Source organism: Orycteropus afer, unplaced genomic scaffold (assembly GCF_000298275.1).
Source record: "Orycteropus afer afer isolate SDZICR_OR568_19922 unplaced genomic scaffold, OryAfe1.0 scaffold00300, whole genome shotgun sequence".
Lineage (NCBI taxonomy): Eukaryota > Metazoa > Chordata > Mammalia > Tubulidentata > Orycteropodidae > Orycteropus > Orycteropus afer.
In genome coordinates this window covers 428,027-443,437 of record NW_006921887.1, presented here as the reverse complement: position 1 = coordinate 443,437, position 15,411 = coordinate 428,027, and the positions used below count along the sequence as shown (strand labels likewise).

General features: G+C 35.8%; 1 protein-coding gene across 1 annotated transcript in view; it reads right to left on the bottom strand.

The window, feature by feature from the left end:
- NIPBL (NIPBL cohesin loading factor) overlaps positions 1-15,411 on the bottom strand; it is a 146,303-nt gene that overhangs the window by 5,886 nt on the left and 125,006 nt on the right. The window contains exons 34-42 of the mRNA XM_007951572.2: positions 10,645-10,785; positions 10,353-10,446; positions 9,777-9,931; positions 8,995-9,085; positions 7,122-7,295; positions 6,486-6,676; positions 4,330-4,437; positions 3,666-3,866; positions 537-683 (exon numbers count right to left, since the gene is read on the bottom strand). Coding sequence (XP_007949763.1) covers positions 537-683; positions 3,666-3,866; positions 4,330-4,437; positions 6,486-6,676; positions 7,122-7,295; positions 8,995-9,085; positions 9,777-9,931; positions 10,353-10,446; positions 10,645-10,785 — 1,302 coding nt within the window. The remainder of the gene's footprint in view (positions 1-536; positions 684-3,665; positions 3,867-4,329; positions 4,438-6,485; positions 6,677-7,121; positions 7,296-8,994; positions 9,086-9,776; positions 9,932-10,352; positions 10,447-10,644; positions 10,786-15,411) is intronic.

Sequence of the window (15,411 nt, the reverse complement as noted above, 5' to 3'; positions counted from 1 at the left end):
AAAAAAAAAAAAAAAAAAAAAAAAACAAGGTTTATAACAAGAAATTCACTGAGTGTTGTGGGTACCCAGTAAGCGACTCTGATGCTAGTGCCGAGAACCAATTTTCTGAGCTGCGTGGAACATAAGCAAAATCTGTCTTTATGTGTACTGCGCAGTCTACAGCACTACCAGAGTCACCCAACAGTCAGGTGCTTTAAAGTGGGGTTAAAATGAGTACAAGAATGGACACCAAACACTTATGACCAGTGCTTAAAGTGAGAGAATTAAGGAAGTAGGATAGTTTATTAATAGAACAATCTATATCTATCTCTATATAAAGTCCAATTAGTGAAAAAATGGATGGTTTCAGGTCTTTAGAAATGAAATAGCAATCTACTTCCTCTCTCCAATTCAAGTACTGCCCAGATTTCAACAAGCTCATTTAGAAAAAATTTATATGCCTGTGAAAAGAAAAAGAACAATGAGAAACAAAAACGTGAAAACAGCATGTCCGACCTTTGACAGATGCATTAAGAATAGCAATGTGTGTAACTTACCTCCTTGAATGATTGCAGTAGGTTACTACCAGAAACTGAGAGTGTAATGTCTATATGATGCATTATAAACAACGGTTCTTCCTGTGTCTGGTATGGAAAACAGGCTAGATTGTCTGCTATATACAAGAGCATATTCACTTCTGTTTTCTGTAAATTTTAAAAAAAGGTACACATATTTAGTGGATAATCTAGAAATCTATGCAAGAAGGTGTTTTAGATCAAATATTACAGGGCACTTTCACCTCAGTTAATGTTTCAGAGGGACATAAGAAAAAGGAAGGCAGGGGAATAGAAATGAATTTTACAAATTAATATTATATCCAAGATTAGGAGACTTTCTAATGACTTACACCATTCATTTTGCCTTAAGATGGAAGAGGTGAAACTCTTTAGTGCGCCCAAGTGAAATTCCCTCAAGTTTTCTTAGAGAGTATATAGGCTCTTTATGACAAATCCTCACCATGCTAGAAAGTATACACTCACAATTATCTGTCATTGCGCTTCTTAAACTTTAACCCATATGGAGATCAGTTACACACAGTTACTATTCAGCCATAAAATAAGTGGTACTATAGTACAAAAAATGTGGATTAAAACACCATGTATTCATAAAACATTTGTCAATTTCCTCTGAACATGTAAGTTAGAGTTTCAGAGTGGTTTTGACAGTGCCACCAGTTTCACACGAGGTTGGCAAAATTTAAGAGGAAAAATAAGGTGACTGCTAGTTGTTTGCTTTAAGAAGAAGTAACTTAAACAGACTTTCAGCATTTTATGATCATACAGAAAATAAGCAGAAAGACATGTTAATATTCAGTTTCCTTTTTGAAATATTTATAACTCAAAAAAAAAGAGAGGGAAAAACTAGTGACCAAAAACACTCCCCTCACACTGACTTCCCTCTCTTGCTGTCCAAACAACATAAAACTGAACAGAAGCAACATAACTCTCACAGGACAGATGGAATCAATTAGCTCTTCAATTCTTAAGATTTTCACTGTATGTTTCATTTAAAAATATGTATTACCACATACATGTTAAAATTGGAGAAATGCAGACACAGAATCCTACACCTCATCTGTAGGTTTAACACTGTAATCTATAGGGTTTTTTACCCTAAAACTGAAAATGTTCAGGGCTCCTCTAAATAAGCCTTTTCAAAATTGTTTAAAATTCTTCCACTTTGGTCACCAAAGTTCTCTATTGCTCTTTCCTTTCAAATTCGAACTTCTTAAAAGAATAGTCTAGGGATGCCCCTTCCATGTTTTCTCTACCCACTCTTCAATCATTAAAAACATGCTTTTATCCCTCACTGCTTATCTGTTTCTGTTCACCAGGTTCACCAATAATCCCACCCTATGTTTTACTTCTTTTTCTCCTCGACTAACACTCCTTTTCTAACAGTCTCATTTTATTTATTCTTTCCTACTGACCATTCTATCTTTTCTTATGGATATCATGTCAGTCCCTTTTAACTCAAGTGTGAACACATTATGGACAAACCCATGTTCCTAAAATGCTCTTTGGTACCTATACTCATCAGTTTATTCACATACTTTCAATTCTCCATAAACTACACTTTACTTACTACAAGACTTTTTCTGCTCCAGTCAAATAACCATCTTCGCATTATTTTCCACGCATTCTTATCGTTGAACTGTACTTGTGTTTTCACTCATCTTAAACACCTTCCTCCTCTGCTTTACTAAACAGATCCACCACCTCATCTATCCCTCTTGCCCTTTAGTGATTTGTTCCTCCTCTGACATCCTTTGTTGGAGGTAGCCAGAAGCAAGTACTGGACCTCCTGCTTAGCATTTCACATGCGGAGATGGCAAACATTCAGCTGATGGCATACAGAAGGCAGTGAAACCACAGTGAAGCTCCAGAGAGATAGGTACTGGAGTATATTACTTATATAAATTACCTGGCAGCCAGGAGATGCTAACCTTGATTATTATGTATTTTCTTTATTTTGTCAGTCTTTCACTGAATATAGGGGGTACGTATCATTTTGCATCTAGAGGTCTCATATCATTTTGCACTCCTAGCAGTGTCCTACACACAATGAAAGCTAAATACTGATGATGATGATATGATGATGCTGATTAAATGATATTGCTGGCATTTCTGAAATAGATGCTTGTAATATTTATTTACTAGATCCCAAAATTTCATGTAGCTCTTAAAAGGAAGAGGAATTCAGTAAGGTAGATACACACAAAATTGTAATTTTGCTCCATGGTAAAAAAAAAAAAAAATAAAAAAGTTGGAGTAGCAATAAAGACAAGCTGTAAGTGATTAAGTAAGAAATCTCTTTGGTTTTTTTAAAGCTGCCACACACAGACTACTCTATTTCTGCCTACATAACTAACATGCACATGCATGTAAGGTGCACAGCACACACAGGAAACTTGTGGGACAGTGGGTTGCTCATTCTGCAAAAACGCTGCTAACATGGATGTTATTTGCGCAAAAATTTGGTAACCTCTATTTGGGCAGAGATGACATCTATCTTATTTACTTTTTTTATTCCCAGCTCCTTGCACAATGCCTTATACACAGCAGGTGCTGAGTAAATGTTTGTGTAAAATGAATAAATAAACTAAGACATAAAAAAAATAAGGCTTTTCTGCTTTTTTAGTTTATGGTATGGGACAGTAAGTGTCAAAATGATACTTATACAAAAGTGGGCTCTTTGCTAATGAAGTCTAGCTGAACAACTAGGCATCTCAGTGGCCAGGAACCTAGAGCAGCTATTCTAACGGTATCAGTGATCTACAGAAATGAGAGGAATTCATCTTAGTTATTTATTTACGTACTCTATCTCCCAAAGAGATAGTTCAATGATGTAGCTTATTTAAAGGTATGCTTACAAGAAACTGTTATCAAATTTTGTAAGATACTTAAAGTAGAGAGAAAATATTATATTTTATTCCTCATATTTATTTCCATGTAAAACTTCCCCTTCAGTTTTGACATATACTTTGTAAATACTTAAGGAAATACACAGCTAACACAGTCACTTTTAATTACTAAAGTGGTAATATTTTAAGAAGGGTGAATAATTTAGATATAAAATTGTTAGAACACTTATTTTCTTAAAATAGTAAGTTTTTTCATGCTTACTGCTGTATCATCAAAGAGGTTGAGCAAAGAAATTAGAAAGGCTCGTCTGTGTTGGCGGTTTCCACGGATCATGGAGTAAAGGTGTGAACACAAAGCACTAGAGGACTCATCTTGTCTGAAACCCCTTACAGGATCTTTTAGGCATGTGTTGATTGCCTGCTGTACCTGGTAAGACATCTTCATACCAGCCACGGCTTTCATCTGAAATGAATAAAATCCTCATTTTTGTCATGGGAATTAAAAGTCAAATTAAAAATATACCTCGAGCAATGTATTCGCAGACTAACTTACTTGGTTTTCTTATTTTAAAATGAAATTACAGAATGCAAGCACTGGAAGCAACATCAGAGATTAGCTATTGCAAACTGAGGCCCAGAAGAGCCATTACCACCAAGATCATCAAGTAGGGACTAGAACCCATGCCTCTTCATTTTAGTCCAGTGTGCTTGCTGGACTATCACCTCTAGCCCATTCTTAGAGTTACTTTTAAACTAGAACAAACACACTAGGGACAAACTTAGTTAGAAGCTTAGAAGGTAAATGTTGAGCAAAACTTTTTTTTTCTTTCTAATTATGAATGTGGGCAAGACATTTATCAGAGAAATGGTTTATCAAAGAAAATATGTTTGAATTTAAATTTGTTTCACATCTTTAAAATACATACATGAATGAATCCAGCATATTTTTTGTCTATTTCCACAAGTTGCTGATCAGCCTTGTTGCGCATAGCTGGTTCTGGGTCTGTGCCCATAGCAATTAAATATGGCACACACTGGAAATAAAATAAAGGATTTATAAAATACCACATTAGAAAAAACTCTGCATGTATCTCAATATAAGTTAAAACTCAATGTATGTCTGGGATAAATTAACTTAGCTTTCCAGGCCTTTCTATAAAGGCTATATTTTGGTGCTTTTTGAAAAATGATGAACTTTTCCTTTCTATGTAGCTTCCCACACTAAGAATACCCATTTAAGATTATGATAATCACTTCAAATGCATAAATCAACAATTTTTCAAGCTGGACTGAATTTGCTATGTAAATATAATATGCTGTTGTTGTTATGTGCTGTTGAGTTGTCTCCGATTCACAGAGACCCCTCCTTGGGTTTCCAAGGCAGTATCACTATGGAAGTAGATCACCCAATCTTCCTTCCGAGGAGTGGCTGATGGGTTTGAACTGCCAGCCTTCTGGTTAGCAGCCAAGTACCTTAGGCACTATGCCACCAGAGCTCCCAAACATAATATAGGACAAAAATTAATATGTTTTCCATATTCAAAGCTAGGAAAATATAAAATTTTTTACCACTAAGTTGATTTTAGATTTTATTTGCTGATCAGAAAGCTGGGTAGCTAGTACTTTGATTAACATTATTTTGTGTATAATATTCATTATACACAAAAGACCACTAGTGTGTTAAGTTAATCTGAATCAGATAGCAATGAAATGGTCAGAAAACCAACCAATGAAAAAATGACTTTACAAAAGTAGACGTGGTACTAAATGGCATATAGATTAAATCCTTAATCAGGGGAGAGAGAGAGAGACAGAGACAGGGAGACAGAGACGGAGGGAGGGTGGGAGGGAACAGGCTATAAAGAACAATAGCTTAAGTGGTAAAATTTAGCTTAAGTATGTATTAGATAATATTCTGTCAATGTTAAAATTTGATAACTGTATTACGGTTTTATAAGAGAATGTTCTTGTTCACAGGAAATACATGCTGAAGTATGTAGAGGTAAGTAGATTTGCCTCTGGGTGGATTTAAACCTCCGGCCTTTTGGTTACTAGTCAAATGCTCAATGCATTTGTACCACCCAGAAACTCCAAGTCATCAAGAAAAAGGTATATAATCATTAGGGTGCTGTGTTTCAGGACATACAGAAGAATATAGAATATTTAAATACAGAATATTTTAGAAAAAATTCCAAGAAAATAGCCAAAATAAAAATTCTAAAGGGTTACAGACTTTGGTTATCTAATAAATTCATTTCTCTAGCTTATGGCACTCTCTTTACCATCCCCAATGAAGTATACCCAATAAATCAGTATTAGCCGCCATTCCTCAGTAATACTAAGCTATCTTCACTACATCATTTAATCCTCATATTAACACTTTCATACCCTGGGTAGCTGACATCACCTCCAATCTACAGACAATGATACTAAGCTCAGATTACATAATTCACTTCTCTGTGGAGTAAAGCTTCAACCTGCTTAACTGTTGGATTATACCCTTACACCTACTTAACTCTCTTGACTTTATATTCTTTTGGTTCTTAGAGATAAGATTAATACAAATCTATCATTCCTATTTAGAAAAAGTTTTTTTTTTTTTTTTTTTAAACTAAAAGAAATGGGAAGTTTGTTTAATAGAGACACTATAACTACCCATATATAATTATTTAGCTGTAATGAAAACCTAAGAGACATTCTAAGAGACAACCTTAGAGACATTCTAAAATTCAGATTCTTAAAAGTTTAGGACAAAGGTTCACACAGAGTATTATAAACCAAAAACACCAAACCAGCTGCCATCAAGTTGATTCAGACCCATGGGGACCGCATGTGTTCGAGTAGAATGGTGCCCCACCCAATTTTCAAGGGCTATGGCCTTTTCTAAGTGTATCTCCAGGACTTTGCTCAGAGTGAATTCAAAATGCCTTGCCAACTTTGACGTAGCTGAGTGCTTAACCACCCGTGCCACCCAGAAGCTCCCAGAAGGAACAGAAGAACTACTTATTTTCTAATCATGCTGTCATCAAATGACAGCAGTCTGTTTCTTCTAGCAAGTGCTGCTGCCATGAAGCATGCTTACCTGAACTGGATGAATAAGACCTTGGTTTAGAGTCAGTGCAATGACATTTAGGGCAAAGTGGCGTACACTTGACTGGGTGTGAAAAAATGCCTCAAGCACCTGTTTGAGGTAAAGCTGCATGATGGAACTACTCATCCCTGAGGAAACATCTCCCATTTCTTTCAAATCTTCCTGTTTTGCAACTTTCTTCCCTACAAAAGGAAGTATAGGGTAAACACATATTAAGTGCCATGTATACTAAGTTTACTAAATACTCCAAAATCAGGCTGCAACTAAAATCACAACGTGTCCAACTGTTCTTAGTCTTTTACTTTTTTCTTTCTTTCTTTTGGATTGTGTCAGAGGCCCCTTTGAGAATTTAATGAGGACTATAATCCCTCTCCTCCCTCAAAATGTTAATGTTTGCAAACATATGAATTTTACGTATTACTGTAGGGAGTTACCCTAAAAGCCTAGTTATAGACCTCAGCTAAGGACCCTTCTATTTAGCGGAATTCCTTCATCTAATAGATAAGGATATTTAGGTATCTAGATTAAAAAAAAAAAATAAAAGAGAGAGAGAGACAGAGAGAGTCACAGAGTTATCACAGCTGAATGTAACTGCAATATGAAATTAAAAAATATATTTTCACTTACAGTCTCTATCTGCCTGCTGCATACGTGTATCCTCTTCTTGCAGATAGGTCTGGAGGTTTTTTAACACTTGTATTTTTAAATTCACTGAAGAGTTCTTATCAGATAAAATATTATTATACAGATTTTTTACCTCTTGCTCGAACATCAGACTTGGATGCTGAATAAAGGCAAATCCTAAAGAAGAGGGAAAAAAAAAACTATTGATTCATTCCTACTAAAATTAAACAGCATTTAATGAAAATGTTGTAAATTATATAAAGAGCTCCTTATTTCAAAAAAATTATAACTTAAAATGACTAATGCCAGTGGCCTTACCTAGAGAAGCATTAGAGCAGGTACTTCTTTCCCCATGAATTAAAAACAAGAAATTGTATTTCAAAGGAGAATTTCACACAAGAGGAAACCTTGAGGAGGGAGCAGGGCCTAGTGGCTAGGGGAGTGGATTAGGAGTCAGGAGTCTTGGGTTCTAGTCCTGGCTCCACCACTGACTTGTAGTATGACCTTGGGTGAGTCACATAATCTCTCTGTGCCTCAATTCTCCATCTGTAAAATGGGGACAATAATATTTACCACCCACCTACCTCAAAGGGATGTTTTCAGGATTTAAGAAGTACTGTCTGTAAACATTTTCCAGATCCCTAGCAGAAGGCACTCTGTAGGCAATATTTTTTTAAAATACTGAAATACATTTGATTAAATAGGATGATTCTAAAATAAACTGCTAAAAATACACCTTCCTATCTTTTCCATATGGCATTATAATGAAGCCACAATGCTGAATTTTAAAACCATTAATAAGTAGAAAATTAATATGATTATCCATGTTTATTTGTACATAACGCTTATTTGAGAGGGGAAAAAAGATCCTTAATAATCTGATAATATTGTTGATGGCAATTAACAAACTAAACTCAAAGCATAGAATGATCAGATAACTAGCCCAAGGTCACACAGGGTAAACTATGGCCCAGGCAAGATGTCTTACTAACTGGATTAACTGGTCTATGGCACTATTTGTTGAATTATACTGCTTCTTTAAGTTAGAGAGTAAATGTTCCACAATTCTGTGAATTAGCTGTGTATTATTAGTATTGCCTCTCCAGTGAACTTAGGTCAGGCTGAATTTTTCAAGGCCCACAACGGATGGAATACTGTACTGATATAAGTCCCTAGTTAAGTGATTTCTGAATTTTTACCATTCTTGCTATAAGTAATTCTGTGAAAGGGATGAAGGAAGACTAAAGTAATAAGATTTAAATCTATTTTAAAAAATCAGTAAACATTATTTAATGATTCTTAGTAACTCAGAATCTTTTATTACTCATTTTAGTTCAGAAGACCGTAATATAAGTTGATTGCCCATAAGCATCAAACTTTGTTAATGATAACTAATTAAAGTTTCCAAATAAGTTTCTTTTGGGTTGGTTAACTTGTGCTTCTACGTAAGTAAAAGGCTATGTAGACTGCCGATTACTTTAAATCAGAAGGGGTACAGATATATAATGGCAAAGCTTTGTAATGAAAAAGAACAGCTTAAAAAATACTTCTGTATCGTCTTTATTAAAGTGCTTTAATTATGCTCTTAAGAAACCCTATGAAGTAGAGACAGGAGAGAGTACTGCTGTCTCTATTGTAATGAGGAAACTCCTAAACAGAGAAGTGACTTATACAAGGTCACTGAGGAAGTTAAGGGCTGACCCAAGAATGGAACCCAACTGTTTTAACCTCTGGTGGTCCCATATTCTGTACACTAGACTCTATAGCCAACAGAAATATATTTAAATAAAACAACAATTTAAAGTCAAAGTATCTAAAAATTTGCTCCACCCACAAACAGCTGAAAAATGCACAGAAGTTTAAAGAATCAACTTACCTAGACCAATGATGGCTTTTGTCTGTACTTCTTCATCTGAATGTTTTGTAAAATACATCAATAGTTCAAGTACTTTATCCTTTATGTTAACCTAGGGGGGAAGAACCACATGAAAATGTGTTCAAGGTGAGTAATTTAGATCAGTTTTCTACTATAAAGGAAAAAAAAATACTTAAAAGAATGGAGAACTTGTACATGTGAATGCTTACTAGAAGATAAATCACAAATTTCATATAATTTAGAATAGTGCAATTCAAATAACTGGTCTGTCACTAGAGCTTATTATGCCAACGTATAAATCAATATACCTCTTCTTGAGAATGTTTTACCAAAACAAGAGAAGAAAAATCAACTTCTCATAGAAAACAGCATGTCTTTTGTTACAAAGCTGATATAACTTGTAGTTAAACTTCTTATCTTGTCACAGACCAGTACAAACAGCTGATAGATCAGCTGGCAATCCATGCTTCGAGTAGCGAGTAGCGTTGTTTTAGAATTCTCATCTACCCAGTCTACTCTAATGCCTCCCTTCATCCTGGATCATTATACTAATTCTCAACTCACAAAGCTACACAGTTCTAGCTTCCACAGCATAAACCTAATGCTGTCGTTGATTCCGACCCACAGCAACCCTGTAGGACAGAGCAGAATTGCCTCATATGGTTTCCAAGGCTGTAACTCTTTATGGAAGCAGACTGCCACACCTTTTGGTTTGAAGCCAAGCACTTTAAATCACCGTGCCACCAGTTTATAGCATATAAAGTAATTACTATGATTTTTACCTTACTGTTGCCTTTAAAATCTTCCAGATCAAAATCAAAATGCCGACATAGTGCTCCAACAGTGAAAAGGGACCTAAGAAGTGCTGGTTTGTTTGTTAGAAGTGAAGTGTTATTTGGGTCCTCCTGGTGCTGACTTTTTAATTTTGAAATGGCACCTAATAAAAATAAGTAATATTTATTCATAATAACTCTTTATCCTTGAATTATGTTCAAATAATCACTACTAAGTAATTATAATGTCCATTAATGCTTCTAAGTATTAAGTATGTCTAGAATTAAGAGGGCATTGCGTAGAGCCTGAAAGAGTTAACTTAAGAAAAGATTAATATTTAAAATTTACTTTACACAGTGAGCAGAAAATTTACTAATCTTTTACTTATGGATTTATCAAATTTCTAAGTGGATTATTAAGGGAATACAAAATATAATAGAAGAGACTGCCTCTGAGATTAAACCATGGACAACTGCACCTCTTCCAACTCCCTTGATGTTATCTTTTATCGGACAGGTTAAAGATGACTTAGGCACACTGAAGGTCCTAGTAGAATAATTCTGAAGCCCAGCCACTGAACTTACCATAGTATCTATTGAAACAGGCCCAAACAAATTTAAAATTTTGTGTCACTTTATTTACAACAGCCCCAAGACAGCTCACACAATGTTGTACTACCTAAAAAATAGAAAATGTTATCATTTAGACAAAACCAAAAATACTTGTACTATATATTAAAATTTACCTTTCATGTGTATACTTTTCACCTATAATAACATACACTGGAACTTAATTTTGATATATTATTCTATCTAATAAGTTATAATTTGCAAATTATATACTAATCAGTAAAGAGATGGTCAACTGAATGCTTACAGTCATGCCATATTTGATGATAAGCTTCATGAGATCTTCTTCAATAGTGGCAAGGAAAGTTTCACTTGGATGTTCCATTAATGGTACAACCAGCTCTAGGATTTTTGCAACATTGCAGATAACCATGAAATCATTTTGTGTCTGTAAGAATAAAATTAATGTTTTATGAATATCCAAAACCAGAAAAGAAACTGCATACAGCTTTATAAATTTGGAGCTACAAAGGTGCTGTGTATATAAAGCTTCAGTAAAAATAAAGTCTCTAAGAGGTATTTTTTTTTTAAAGGGATGAAGGGACTGTTGGGAACATGGACTCTAGCTCTGCCATTAACTTACTGTGCGACTTCAGGGGTCACTTAATCACGTTACTTATTTTTCTCCATAGAACAGAAATCAATTCTATACTTAAATTATCAGCAGAGCATTTTATGAAGAAGAGTGTAGGTTTTACTTATATTCTTTAGGCATAGTATTTTCTAAATTGGGTAATGTGAACTAGTTTTCAACCAGGGGCAAATTTGCAACCCAAAGATTGCCAAAGACATTTGTCAATGTCTGAAGACATTTTTGGTTGCTATAGCAGTGGCGGATAGGAGTGCTACCGGCATCTAGTGGATAGAGAAGCCAAAGATGCTACTGAACATCCTACAATGTACAGAACAGTTCCCCATAACAGAGCTAGCTGGCCCAAAATGTCAATAGTGCCAATGCTGAGAAACCCTGTGCGAACTCTTTTAATGATACAAAGAAATATAAAACCTTGTAACAATGTATAAGGCTTCTTTACTTTTCAAATACAAACATTTTTCTTTGATTAAAAAACTAGGCATGCAGTGCATCAAAGGGGGAAAAAATCAGAAGGGAACAAAGGGTTTACGATGAAGTCTTCTCTCATCCTTAGTCTCTCCTTCAAAGGCAACTAAAGTTCTGGTTTGTTGTGTTTTTTTTTCTAAACAGCTCAAGGCTTTCAAAATACGGTTTTAATCAGCCAAGCTATCATTTTTCATCCTTAATAGCATTACTGACATTCATTTTGGACTTTTTGAGCTTATCACCTAAAAATTTTGGACTTTCTCAGCTCTGGTGGTGTAGTGCCTAAGGCATCTGACTGCTAACCAGAAGGTTGGAGGTTAAAACCCACCAGCCATTCTTCCGAAGGAAGGTTGGGCAATCTACTTCTGTAGAGATACTGCCTCGGAAACCCAAGGGGAGGTGCTATGGGTCGAATCGACTCGACAGCAGTGATTGTTTTTTTTTTTGATTGCCATTTATACTGCAAATAGTTTTTCTTAGTTTATTCTTTATGGCCCCCTCCCTTTTTTAATACATAAAAATTCCGGAGTAAGCGCTATATTGCTCCATCTAATGCTTCTTTGCTTAGAAATCTCCATCTTGAAGACAGAACAATATTCATTTATCTTATTTGAGTTCTTTAAAAAAGTGTACCTTTAATCCATCTAGAATTTATTTGGGTTATGTTTTTAGGTAAGAATTTATATTTCATTTTATTTCAAATGGTTAACCAACTTTCCTAGCACCATTTATTGAAGAAGTAGCTTTTTCTCTACTGGTTTTTAATATCACCTGAACTATCTATCACAATCTTATGTGTATCAGGGTCTGTTTCTATCACTTCCTCTAGCACATTAAGCTTTCTTCTCTCTCCGTGTGTTATGTCTACCACTTGTACTCTGTTCTTCAAGCAGATCCTTCAGATCTGGCCTCACCTATCCTCTCACCCAAAAGGACTTCCTTGATCACCCTATCAGTTTGTAATTATTTATTTGCTACTCTGGTAGTGTAGTGACTAAGAAGGCACTTGACTGCTAATCAGAAGGCTGGCGGTTGAAACCCACCAGCCACTCCTCGGAAGGAAGGTTGGGCAATCTACTTCCATAGTGATACTGCCTGAGAAACCCAAGGAGGGGTCGCTATGAGTTGGGTCCGACTTGACAGCACATAACAACAACAATTACTACAACCACTTTATTTCTCAACAAGTGGTTCCAACTGCCTGGGACAGACAGTGTCCGTCATGCAGCAGGCTCTCAGTGTACGCTCCTGGAATGCCCAAATGCACCTGGCTCTCCTTCTGAACTCTCAAACTGATTCCAATACAGTCAAAGGAGTCCTTTTGCTTGGAATGTCCAGGATTGGCTTATTCCAGCTTAATGTTATTTCTGGAGATGAGGTATCTTAAGTCCAAAAAGACATCAGTGATTGGTAACAAAATATTATAATGTAACTTCCAAATATTTCTTACCCACAGAAAGCATGAACAGCTGAGAACTACGCCTTACACAACATGGATGAACTTTGAAAACATTATGCTGAGTAAAACTAGTCAATAGCAGAGGATAAACAGTATATGATTTCAGTAATATGAAATACCTACAATGGGCAAAAGTATAGAAATTAGAGTTTAATACTGTTACCAGAAGTCAGGGGATAGGGCCAGGGGAAAGAGTGGAACTGTGTTTTAGGCAGCACTGAGTTTTTATTTATGAACGTGGAAAATTTGGCAATGGAAAGTGCTGATGGTTGACAACATGGTTGTTGTAACTGTTTTATTGAAATGTACATGTGAAAAATGTTGAATTAGGAATACCATGTTCTCTATATTTTTACAATAAAAATACATTGGACTTTTTGATCTCACTATTTTATTACTGTTTATAGTAACATACAAATCCTATTGTTCCCTGCCATTCCCCACTGCCACCCACTTTAAGCAATAGAAGATAAAGTGGGTGTAGGGATAATAATGTTTTTCAGATTATGAGATGAAATTCATTTGAGAAACACTGATAAAAGCTTTAATTTTACAAAAATGCAGCAGCATTTTTCAACATTTCTCTTTATTTCACTTGCTTGGAAAATCAAATAAAAGAAAAATTTTAAAGTTAAGAAGAAAAATTCAAAGAAATATGGAAATAATAAAGGAAAAGAGCAGCAGATAAATGATAGTAATAAGAAATACTTAAGAACAATACAACATATGATGGTTTAATATCTAAAATATTGAAAGAGATTTCAAAAACTGAAGAAAAAGACTGAAATTTCAAAAGGAAAAAAAGGACAAATGATATGAACAGTCAATTCACAAGGAGAAGCAAAGTCCAAATGGTCAACATCACATGGAAAGATGTTCGACTTTCATGCAAGTCAAAAAAAGGGAAAGTGAACCAAAAATGAACTAATCCATTACACCTGTTACAACTATTCCTTTGTACTGCTCACTACATGTACTGCACTACACCTACTGCAAACACTGGGAGCTCTGGTGGCGTAGTGCCTAAGGCATCTGACTGCTAACCAGAAGGCTGGCTGAACACATCAGCCACTCCTTGGAAGGAAAGTTGGGTAATCTACTTCGGTAGTGATACTGCCTCGGAAACCCAAGGAGGGGTTGCTATGAGTTGGATCCGACTCCATGGCAATGAGTTTGGTTTGGTTATTGCAAAGACTACCAACAGTGACAACACTGATTACTAATGGGGAGCAGTGAAAAGTTCAGTATTTACTACTTTTCAAAAAGGCTATTAATGTATGTCCATCAACAATCTGGCAAGATCTAATGAAAATAACAACAACAAAAAAATTCTCAATGTAGCAAGTTCACTGCATAGAATATATAACAAAGAAATAAAAGCATTAGCACTTAAAGATGGAGGAATAGGCAGACAAACTACACAGACCCTCTTCAACAAAGAAAAGGGGAACCAACTAACACAGATATAGAAAATAATCTTGGAGCCCCAAGCTTTGAAAGGAAGGATACGGAAGTGGACTAAACTCCAACTAGTAGAAGCATGAAAACACCAAAAAAGGAGACATTCAGAGCTACGGTTTGTCAGCAATCCAGATGGCACGGACAGCTCGGATATTTCCCAGTGGTGTAAGGACCTAAGAATAAACCTGAAAATCAGCCCTGCCAGCCAGGGGATGCATAGAAGACTGCACTGGTAGCTGGTTGTTTCTGTCTAACTGAGTGAGAGACAGCAATCCATACAACACAATCACACCCAAACCTCCTGTAGCTCCACTTACTAAGTGAGAGTCACCACTTCCTTCTGCACCAACTGGCCAATGACACATGACCCCCAATAAGAGCCTGACTCACCCTTAACTGCTCTTCACAAACAGTTAATAGAGATCTAAAAACAACGTCACAATGTCTCAGACACAACAGACCATAACAGCCCAGAGAAAGAAGCAAGATAAAGTGGTAGAAACAAGGGAGCAGGATACAGATCCAGAAGATATCCCTGGGATGGAGAAAGCAGCATTGCAACTTCCTGATGAGGAATTCAGAAGAACAATACTTAGGTACTGTGTCAAAGGACTGAGACAGATCAAGGAAAAGACTGAAAAAATTAAGGAAAACACAGACAAAACCCTTGAACAATTTCAGAAGAAAATACAAGAGCAAAATGACAAAATAAATGAAAAATTAGAAATGACACAAAAACTAGAGAGAGAAATCCATGAGATTGGAGAGAGAATCCAGAGAGAAATTAATGAGATTGAAGACAAATACCTCAATACTTCTTGGAAAGGGATCAATCAGAAAACAGATCAAAACAAAATGAAGAAAGCCTAAGGTTCATGATGTTGTGTTGTTGTTATATGCCGTCGAGTCAGACCCGACTCATAGCGACCCCTACTTGGATTTCCGAGGCAGTATCACTACGGAAGTAGATTGCCCCATCTTCCTTCCGAGGAGTGGCTGGTGGGTTTAAACCGCCAGCCTTCTGGTTAGCAGTC